The following is an 11,053-nucleotide window of genomic DNA, read 5'->3' as shown; positions in this document are numbered from 1 at the left end:
ATGGATGGAAGGATGGAGTTGTTTGGTTGCCTCCATATAAGTGTCTCATTTAGCTTCTGAAGCTGATTAATCAGTAGGTCAAAGTGTGACTCTTTTCCCATTTCTGGAAAACTCGTTTAGTGCCAGATGTGCGAACACTTTCACATGCACATGCACGCAGAGACATTTAACCTGGATATCCTTAATGCCCACTTGAAGAGTATCTGGTAAGGCCATGCAATGATCCCACATGCTTGGAGCCTCAGGTTTTATTTACAGACTTCCACGGGCTGATAAGAACTGCCACCTCAAATCACGAGCAACACAAAGGGACAAATATGCACGCACTCTCGCACACGCACACACACAGTTACTGATACTATTCTGGCACAGAAGCCTGAATGCAATGAGAATGACAGGTAACTGCCAAAGCACAGAAAAAAAAGGAAGACAGACTCAAAGTGGAAAAGTATCCTTCAAACATCCAACTGACCCGTTTTGGACACCAAGAAAAGATTTCAGTGGCGGAGACAGACACTTGGTGTTTTTACCAACGTGTGGGTGAGGAAAGGAAACAGAGCTGCCGATGTTCAAAAAGGAAACGCACAACAGGCTTCTGTGAACAGAACTGCACATCTGTCCTTCTTCAACACGGAAGAACAAACAGGATCCAAACAACCAACACAGAGACAACAAACACACTATGGATTAAAGTTCACGCTGTAATGGAATCACAGTATTAAAAAAAATCAACTGCTCTGACTCAACATGATAGTTGAGTCAGTGCAGTTGATTTGCCTTCAAAACCACGTCAGCAAATAATCAGGTCCAAACCTCCATTTATTAACCGCAAGTGCATTTGGAAGGAAAAGAAGCACCATTAGTAATGCTAAGGAGGACTGGACTGTTATTATTTACAAAACAAATGGATTTGCCATTTTAATTGATGAACATTTTAGAATAAAATGGTATTTAATCGCTGCTACATTTTGTCAGTCAGTTAAGTTTCTTCATAAAGAAAAAGTCAGTCCGCTGCCAACATTACTACAAGCTGTACACATGCAAAACTCTGTATCTGTCCTATGTAACCTTTTTGTATCTTAAAAAACAAACAAACAAACAAAAAACTAATATCCAAAGTTTTCAATGGGGACATGCAGCTTTGTAATGATAATCTTTGAAACAGGAAATTAATCCAATAAAAGTTATAGATTGGAACTAATCCTGCTGCTCTCCCCAGTTATCCATTCCTCAGGATAATTAACACGAAGCCTCAACATTAGTCTTCCTGCATCTCTTATCATTCTGCCAAGGACTACACAGGTAGAAGTAGAGTGGGACAGTAAAGAGAAACGACCAACCGAGCTCCTCAGATTAATAGTGCTGTCTGGGGAGTAAAAATGGGTGGAGAATGTTAAATTGTGTCTTTGCACCGTATGTGCCACTCCAGTGGCCAGCTTCCTGAAGTATATTTCAGCTTGAGCACTTTGGACTAACGGGGCGATGCTGCTCATTGTTCCCTTTGTTTTCCTGGCGGTTGAAGAAGAAAAAGTGGTTTCTTTGAAAACGTTGGGGAAAAATTGTCCTCCTTTAGAAAAGTGGACTGTCTTTATTTGCATTGCACTGTGTGTATTTACTGAACAGCACAGCTGACGCGAAAGGTACATACTGTACGCAAGCGTTACAAAACTCTCCTATTTATGACGCCAACATTAGCTGATTTCAATTTTCACCATTTGTAAAAACTTCTCTGTGGTTAAAATTCCAACTTCATCACTGCCAAGCTGTTAATGGCAGTCCAGAGTATGAGCCGTGGAAATACATATTGGACACACTTTCATTTGAATGGGTATTAACACTTGGATCATTGGCCATTCAGTGTACCAGGTAACAGTCTTCAGCCTAAATGCACCTCTACTTGAAATAAACACTCAGTAGGATTGGTGTTTTCAGTTACATGCATCTTAAAAACAAATCCTGGATGGATGAAAATACGCAGACTAACACTTTGCCTTATTACTGCATTTTATTGAAGGCTTTGGAAAAAGCAAAAAGGATCATTTCCCATCAAAACATAACCAAACCTATGACCAGAAAAAAACAAAACAAAACGAAAACCCTCTACTGCCTGTTGTGTTCAAAACTTCGCAAATGCCATCATTAATGGAACACAAGTAGAGAAATGTTCTACTTTCAGACTAGTTAAGAAATCAACTTAAGAAAGAATCTTGAGTTTGAATGATAGGTAAGGCTGAAAGCATAAGGCTGTAATTCTCACTGCTACTCAACTCTATCACAGTGTCAAAGGATCAGGATTATCTCTTTCCCAGGGAGGTGACCTACCTAATGAACCATATTAATCACATTAATCCATAAATTCCAGAAAAACTGATTATAAATGCAGAGAGTTGCCCCCCCACACACACAACTTTTAAAGCCCTCATTTTGCATGCAAAGTAAATCAATTTTCTTTAAAGGACTTTCAATTTACAAGTTATATATTTGTTTAGACCAGATTCTGCATGAAACAGACAAACCTGCCACCTATATAATTGTATTCTTCTTTTAAAGAACTTAAGTGCCAATTTGATTTGATACACTTTTCCATTTTCTTTGCAAAACTTCCACATAATCAGTCGTTCAGAGAAAACCTACAAAGCCCGGTGGCTCTTCTGTCAAATTAACTGTAACAACATTTCTATCACTATAGTAAGTCAGCAAAAATTGAGAAAGAAGGGGGAAAAAAAAATAAATAAAAAAGGCAGGGCAGCGGGACAGCTGGACATAACCTTCTCTACGACTGATGGATTTTGACACAGAAGAAAGTCACAGTGGCTCACAATGCCATGACTTTAACAGCCACCAGTCAAAATTCATCAAATGTGTGAAGACACAAATCTAAAAGCATGATGCATGATGATCTCACTGCAGCAGTGGTGCTGCATCGCTCCAAGGCCTTCTACTGTGTTTAAGTATGGCGACGCGTGAAGACGTACCGTCGAAGAAAAGGTGGAGGTGGGAGGGGGGGAGAAAAAAAAAAAAAAAAAAAAAAAGTGAAACAGTTTTTGGTTATTAAAGTGCTCCAACACACCATCAGTTAGCAGCAGTATGTATATACATATAAATGTGGTTCAGCACTCTTACAAATCACTGTTTAAAAATCGCTCATTTTATGGTCAAGAAACATTCCCTGTAACCAAACAGAAACAAAAAGAAAGAAAAACACTTGAGCTCTCTCAGTAGTTACTTCAACTTGACCCCGTTTATGACAACTTTTTTTTTTTTCAGTTTGTTTTTTAAAATGAAAGAAAACGAACATAAAGTGAAAACAAAAAATAAAATGTAAAATAGTCATGCAGAATATCATCCATACTTTACATACATACAAAATTACATTTTTTTTTCTCTTTTAAGAATAGATTGTGTAAACACTGCTTTAGGTCCTTCAGGTGTGTTTTATCCATTAGTTTAGATTCAACTGTGTCATTGTGCTGAGTACAGGTACAAAGCCAATGAAGTGTGGTCTGCTACAATCTGTATGTTTTTCCATACAAAATAGTCCGAGGCTCCTGCTCTGGCACCAGCAGATACCCCCCACCCCAACTTTTATTCTGTCAATCCAATTCTCTACCCATTCCGCCTTAAAACCACAGACAGAGAAAACCGGAAGAAATGAGGAAATGAGTGGAAGCTCTAGTGTGGTGATGTTCTCTGTGTGTGTTTTAAAAATGTGAAGGTACTTTTGACATTTTTAAGCACTCACATGAACCCCATCTTAATAGAAAGGGATGTAAAGGAATCCAGATAACGGAAAAAAAGGACAAGGGGTGTTAGCTGAGGGCAGTTGACAAGGCTAGGTCTGAATATAGATAAGGCATAGCACGGGTAGAGGCTGAGAAGGTCTGGATCCACACATCGGGCAGATTGTTAGCCTTGCCAGGATATTTCTTATTTCAAAAATAGGGGGAGAGGGGAGCATTAGGGCAAAGATGCTTGTGTAAGGTAATGAAGGATTGTAGAAGCCTTTCAGAGGCCTTGCAGGAACTCCTGGAGCTGGCTGACGAGCTCCGTGTCCACCGTCTCCATCAGGACCCCGAAGCCCTGGTCGCCCATCAGGGCCTGCTGCGCCTTCAGCTTCTCATACACAAACTGCTGGAGGGACACGCTGTGCACCGGGTCCTCCAAGGCCAGCTGCAGAGTGACAGAGATACCAAAGTGGTCAAAAACGACAGAATGTCACCTGTAAAAGACATAACAAAACATAAACAGCTTCCACACTGAATTGTTTTGTTATTGGTGGTTTTGCACACAAAATGAAACAAGTCAAGCCTTTTTTTGAAGATGAAAAAAGCACTTTACATAATTCCTTGAACAAACTCTGCAAATGGCTGAATATTTTGGCAGCAAATGAGAGTTCGACTTTTCTTGGATATGTTCCGTTCTTCTATTGTAATCCACTGCTGCTCAGGTCAGGTCAAAGTCAAAGGCTAAAATCACAACTTTGCTCTGTTCCTGCTTACATGTGTGAGAGCAATCCTTCAGTCTGCACACAACATCTGCAACATTTTCTAAATCTTTGTGTTACAACTGAAGGATTATTGGATTATTGTAAACATCATGGTGAAGAACATGTAGGAGAGAGCCGTTACTACTGTAAGAACCGGCTGAAGACTGAAGCTGACACACACCACACGCTTTGTTGTCTTTATTTTATACTCCATAATTCTGAGGAAATTGCTTTGTAATATATTGTCCTTACTGATAAAATAATAAAAATTGTAACCCCCCCACCAAAAAAAAAAAAAAAACACTTTGGAGAACGTCTGGAGACATTTTATGATCATCTGAGCAGCAGTCTAGGTTGGTTGTGAAAGTAATGGCTGCACGTGTGAATGCAAAATGAAGTTTCTTAATTAACAGACGGCCTGATGAAAAGGTAAATGCGGTGATTACTCAAAAAGGGATGGAAGAGGGAAAAAAAACAGCTTAAATATGTTCCCATATTTGGGATATACCTCCCAGAAAACTGGTGCTAGAGACAATGATTCAATACATTCAACCACCGCCATTCATCTTCCAGTGAACACATGGCTGGAAAAATAATCCTTGACAGAGTGAAAAAGCGAGATAAAGTTGCAACCCTGACTTTAACCAACATTTCTCCGGGCAAGAACACTGTCTTCTTTTTTGTTGTTGTTCTGTGGAGTGAAGCAATAACAGCGACAACCCAAGAACACAGAGAAGTTTGAAAGCCTGCGTTTTGTTAGGAGATAAGTCAAACGGCTATAAACAGTGCACAATCGAAACTCTCCTTGTTTAGGTATGGCCACATTTAAAAGAAATGATTTTGTTACAGAATAATTAGAAGAGGTAATTATATGCAGTTTGTTACGGTCTGATGTAACTTTTCCTCTGAATTTGTGTCAGTCATTCTCGCTTTCACTTAGATCTGTGTTGATTTGGCCAAAGATTAATTACAGTTATTATGTGATGTTGCTTGACTCTTCTCCTCTAAATGGTTTTGGTGCAGGGCAACACAATGAACTACACAAACACAAAGTCGCTCTGTGACCAACTCTCCTTTATCATAAAACAGACAAAAACTTGACATTTGGACAGGAGTACGCACGCTGACTCATACTTGCCCCATAAGAGCCTCGTCACCCGCTAGAAAGATAGAATACTTAGAACTTTTGGGTGCTTTGGGACACATAATATTGTAATGATAACTCTTGGTCTCCAGCCAATCACTGGAAAGAATACTTGTAATGCTAATTAGTTCTTTGTCATTACAGTGCAATCAAACTAGTGAAGAGTGGCTGCTGAAGAGTGGCTTAATAGAAAAGCAGTGATCCAACCTGCATAATTACCTTCAGCATGAGGACCTGCTGGAGTTGTTTGAATGTCTGTGTGTGTATATTGTATATGATTGTAGTTTCTATTGCTTTACATTACACCAGCATAAGCAACTTGTGTGTGTGTGTGTGTGCATGCTCATTTGAAGCTAAATATCAAGGCCTTTTTATGCATTTTGAACGATTGTGATTCTCTTAAACACAGAAACTTAAGATGCATAAATCCCAGTGAATATTAGATATTAGTTCTGCTTTAGTAGGATTACAGCCAATTAAAGGTCCGTAGGTAACGAGTGCAATGCCTGCAACAATACATCCAATTAAAGGATACCATGCGTATCATACAGATTAGATGACCTTCTACATAATACCAGAGGAAGAGAAGTAATAAAACCTTAAAAAGGAGGATGCAACAGATGACTACGCGGACACATTTATCAGAAAAAGCAGGATGTACACAGGTGGGTATGAGCAGACATCAGCTTCAAAGCAAAATGCTTATATCCGACGACAGATTGTTGAGATAAAGAACAATATGACCAAGACACCTGCTGCGTCGAGAATCAGAAATTGATCGGAGAGTGAAGCTATCAGTGAGATCGATACACATGATGCAAGCTAATCCTGGGGGAAAAACAGACAGATCAGAGGAAGAGGAGGAAAAACAAAGCAAGCAGAAAGGTGGAGAACGCAATTAACAGGCAGAGAAGAAATGACGAGGAGATATAATGGAAAACACAAATGTAGCAGAAGGAAGGAGCGTTGATGTTACCAAGAACTGGCAGGATGATGTCGTAGCAGAGGGAAGACAGTAAAGAAAGTGAGGAACACAAAGAAGATGATGTGGGATGGAGAGAGAGTGGGCACCAAGAGAGGAGATGGAGAGAAACCAAGGAAGATAAATGTGCCGACATGGTCTGTGGAGGCCCTCATCTCCAAGACTGCCGCTGCCCTTTTCCAAAGCGAACAAAGAAAAGAGTCCCATGGCAGCATCAGAGCTGTTCAAAATTGGCTGCTGTCAGAGTTTTTAAGCATCTCCCATTTCAGTACACACATTTAGCAAAAACACACACATACACAGGCCACAGCATACGTTTCAAACTCTAAACTATTCAAGTGACAGACACAAACACAACAGCAGATTATTCAAATTCTCATTTCGTTCCTTTCACACCGATTCTTCCACCACAACTGACTGCTCTACACTGCAGGTAACCCGTGTTTGCACTGGAGCACTGGACATTAGAGGAAACCCAGTCAGGCAGGCAATTGGTAACTAGACTCGATGATGCAAAAAAACTTCACTTTTCCACGTGTTATCCCAAATCCCATGGTGCCTCATGTCTAATGCTAAACATACAAATAGAGTGTGCGCATTTGCGTGTGCAAGCACATGTGCTCACCTCAGCATGATGTAATTGGCCGTGGGAGTGTATGATGTATTGAGGTGTAAACCAAGAGCCCCATTGTGTCAGAGGATGCTGACAGTGTGGGGTTAAGTCGATCACACTGTGGGCAGCTGCTAATTTAGGACACACATTATTACTTACTGAAGAAATTGGAAAGACGTATAAAGCAGCAGTCAAACGGGGTCAGTCGTGATTCAGTGTGTCATGTGTCTTGTAATTGACAGAAATAAGTTAATCAACAGCCTAATTGATTGACACCATGACCTGTAAAGCCAGTTTGTCACACACGGATACAATGGTTACCATGGTGACTTAGTTTCACTTCACATAGAACGTGCTGGGCCAGGCTGGGTTTTTCTTTCAAATTGTTTTTCATTGGTTTTTACGCAGGTATTCACAGGTGTACAGAATAGTCTTTAGAGGTAGTCACAGTATTGCATATCCCACCAATCCCCCCACTCAAAGGAGAAAAAAAGAAATGTAAGTGAAATTAAGTAGCGGATAAGCACATACACTAAGAAGTCACAGCAGGACAACTGCTATAGCGTACAGTAGTTCAATTTTGGGAGCCTGGTCTTTGGGTGTGTGTGTTTAGTGCTGGAATATCAAGGGAAGTGTTGAGATCATTAGGGGTCAATTATAACATCAGGTCTTGAAAATAGGTAAGAAGCAGTCCCCATATCGTATAAAACGTTTGTTCTGACTTATGAATGGAGCAGCGTATTTTTTCTAACTTAAAGCAAGACATGAGGTCCTGTAGCCATTGGAAATGTGTGGGAGGGTGAGGTCCTTTCCACCTGAGCAATAAGACCTGCGTGCCAGAAGAAGAGTAATTGATAGGGCAGCGCATTTGGTTTTTGGAAGCCCTCGATCTTTTGTGACACCGAAGAGGGCCAAGAGTGGATCAGGTTCTATGATAGTGTCTAGGGCCAGTGAGAGGGTCTGAAATATACTTCTGCAGAACTTTTCAAGGCCGGGACATGTCCAGAACATATGGATTAGTGAAGAATTTGGACTTTGACATGTGTCACAGTTGGGGCTGATATCTGGAAACATCTCGGGCTGGGTTTTTCACTGCTCTTCTCCAGGAGCGCCGGACAGATCCTATTATTTCACTTTCATCAGGAAGCAATTGAAAGGTTAATGCAGTGCACAGCATGATGTTCACACCTCCAACTGCACCAACTTCACTTCATACTGGACATATCTTTGTTTTGAAAGGTTTCCTAGTTTTACGAACAGGTATAAGTAAAAATTATTTCATTTGGTGCTTTTGCACGTTTTGTATAGTGTCATGAAAAGTAAAGACGCAAACGCATTAGTTGGAGGGCTGCATTTGATTTACCTGAACATACATTTTCTTGGCATTGCCATCGGCACTTTTTTTTGCCTTTTGGCCTTGTCCATCTGAAAGTGTGGTTAGACTTATGGCATAGCACCAGTAACAATGGCGGTGTAATTTATCACATTCTTTGCGGTGCAGAAGAGATAACGTGAGCGTTTGGGAGCTGTAAATCAATCATAGTCTGAGAAATCTCTTTCCTCTTTCAGTCACTTGTGTCCCCCATGACTTCCCACCCTTTTCTAGAAATAATTTTCTATTACATTCAGCGATGACTGAGTTCATATGACCGACAGAAACAATGCCAAAATGACTGCATGATCTTCCTTTCTGTGGGCTTCTGATTAAAATTCATTCATTTGACTTTTTCCACATATGGTCAGGGCAAGTTCTATCCAAGTCAATCATTAATATTTTATAACCTGAGTTTCTTTTCTGGAGGGGGTTATTAATTATTGTTAAGATACTGGTACATAAATGAAACATCTAAAGTCATAATGGTCTGTTTTACCTGCGCTAAGCAGCATTGAAGTTGCTGCGATATGAACATCTACTTATCCAGTGATTGTTTGCCATCTATAGTAATTCAACTCTGTAATTTGAAACATTTGCTCTGCTAGTACTGAATCACAAACTTTAAATTATTTTGCTATAAGCAGAACAAGCTGACAAATATGCCAACTTCAGCAGCTGAACTAAACATGCTTGCCCATAATTTGACATCTTAAAACACTTTGGAATAATGTAACTCACTTTTGTTCAGAGTTTCTCCCACTTCAGTCTGAGTCATCCAACCGGGACTATATGATGTGATTCACAACACTTCAAAATACTGCTGCCAATAAACTAACTTGCATTCTAGATGCCAACATAATTCTGGACATTTGCAGAAGAAGGTTTAAAAGAATAATCCAGGATAGCAATATTTGGCCAGAAATTTTATTTTCCTAAAAATCCCACGCAAATAGGATTACTTCAACCAGTCTAACTCTGGTGAGGCACGTTATCAACATGAGAAATAGCAGTTTTGACTGAAATGTAAAAGTCTGGACTTTTCAGGGAAGTGAACCGACTAGTGAACAGACTACACAACTTCACTACTTCAGTAAAAGTACAGATACTCCTTGTCAAATATTACTCCAATACAAGTAAAAGTATCTTCGTCAAAATATTACTTTAGTAAAAGTATTTGCTTGCTTAAGTATAAAAACCCTCAGGAAATACAGGAAAAGAAGGTAGCTTAATTGTCATTATACAATACACGGATGTGATTCTGCTACAGACATGTTTATAGCTCGAAAGAAGCTTCAGTCAAAGAGGCCCTAAAGAACCGGTCTGTGGAGGGTCCGGTCCAGTCTCTAGACCTGGGGGTTGTGCTTTTCTGCTGTAGGCCAGTCCATCACTCACTCTTTAGAGTCAATAATTAACCAATGAACCTAGACATGTTCAGGAACCAAACCCGCGACCTTCTTGTTGTGAGGCTAACCACTACGCCACCATGCTGCTCAAGGCTTTACTGCTCTTTAAGTGTCAACATCACAGACAACCAACTCGTGTTTGTAGAGATTGGATGGTGAAAGGTTTACAAACATATCATAGGCTCGGCAACAAAACATATATGGACACAATAAACACAGTCTCAAACACCATGGAGGTCTGTGGGGGTCCGGTCTGGCTGTGCTGTGTGTTACCTTTTGTTGCTGTCTCTATTCACCTTGATTAATAGACTGTCCTGTGTGCTCCATGTCTAGTTCCTCCTCTGCCTCCTTTTATGATCGTACTTCTTGTCATAGATGTAGGATGACGGCAAAAATGGAGGCGAGAATTAGTGAGTTAGAGTCGCAGCTCCGCACTTTAGTTAGCTCAGCTTATGCTAGTGTAGCTAGCTACAAAGCTAAGTCTGTTTCATTAACCAGCTGTTTTAGCACAATATCTCATGTGCCACAAGTATCGACACATATTTCAATATAGTTTCCCTTTTATGAGCCTATTTTTTGTTTGTAAACCTTTCATCTAATATCTACAAAATGAGCAGTTTCAGCCATTCCTACAGAGAATATGCGACGGAAAGACCCTTCGTGAACAAATCTGAGCCTGTGGCACGCATGTGAGGACCAGGAAAAAAAGACCTGCATTGTGCAAAACCCCTGAAACCTGAGACCTGAACCCAGAGTCATACAAAAAGTTAGTTCAAAATGAACAAATCTTTCATGAATGAGCTAGCTCTGCTTTACATCCAGCGACGTGCTTTTTCAGGACGAGTTTTTGTGGGCCGTGATATAACTTGTTTGCGGTGAGCACAACAAACATTTGAACTGAAACAAAGCCGTTTTGGTGTGAAAAATATCATATCATCAGCTGACGCAAGCACAAATGTAGCGAGTAACGAGAGCATCAGTAGAAATGTAGTGGAGTGAAAGTAAAAATAGCCCCAAAAAATAATACTCAAGTAAAGTACAGATACTCAA

General features: G+C 40.2%; 1 protein-coding gene across 1 annotated transcript in view; it reads right to left on the bottom strand.

Moving 5' to 3' along the window:
- Positions 1-1,996: 1,996 nt before the first annotated feature.
- The window catches only part of ipo11 (importin 11), a 91,912-nt gene continuing 82,855 nt past the window's right edge, over positions 1,997-11,053 (bottom strand). Inside the window, exon 30 of the mRNA XM_029510332.1 lies at positions 1,997-4,170. Coding sequence (XP_029366192.1) covers positions 4,006-4,170 — 165 coding nt within the window. The 3' untranslated portion in view covers positions 1,997-4,005. The remainder of the gene's footprint in view (positions 4,171-11,053) is intronic.

Source organism: Echeneis naucrates, chromosome 9 (genome assembly GCF_900963305.1).
Source record: "Echeneis naucrates chromosome 9, fEcheNa1.1, whole genome shotgun sequence".
In the NCBI taxonomy this organism is placed as follows: domain Eukaryota; kingdom Metazoa; phylum Chordata; class Actinopteri; order Carangiformes; family Echeneidae; genus Echeneis; species Echeneis naucrates.
Note: the sequence above shows the minus strand (reverse complement) of the source record. Positions and strands in the feature narration are given on the sequence as shown.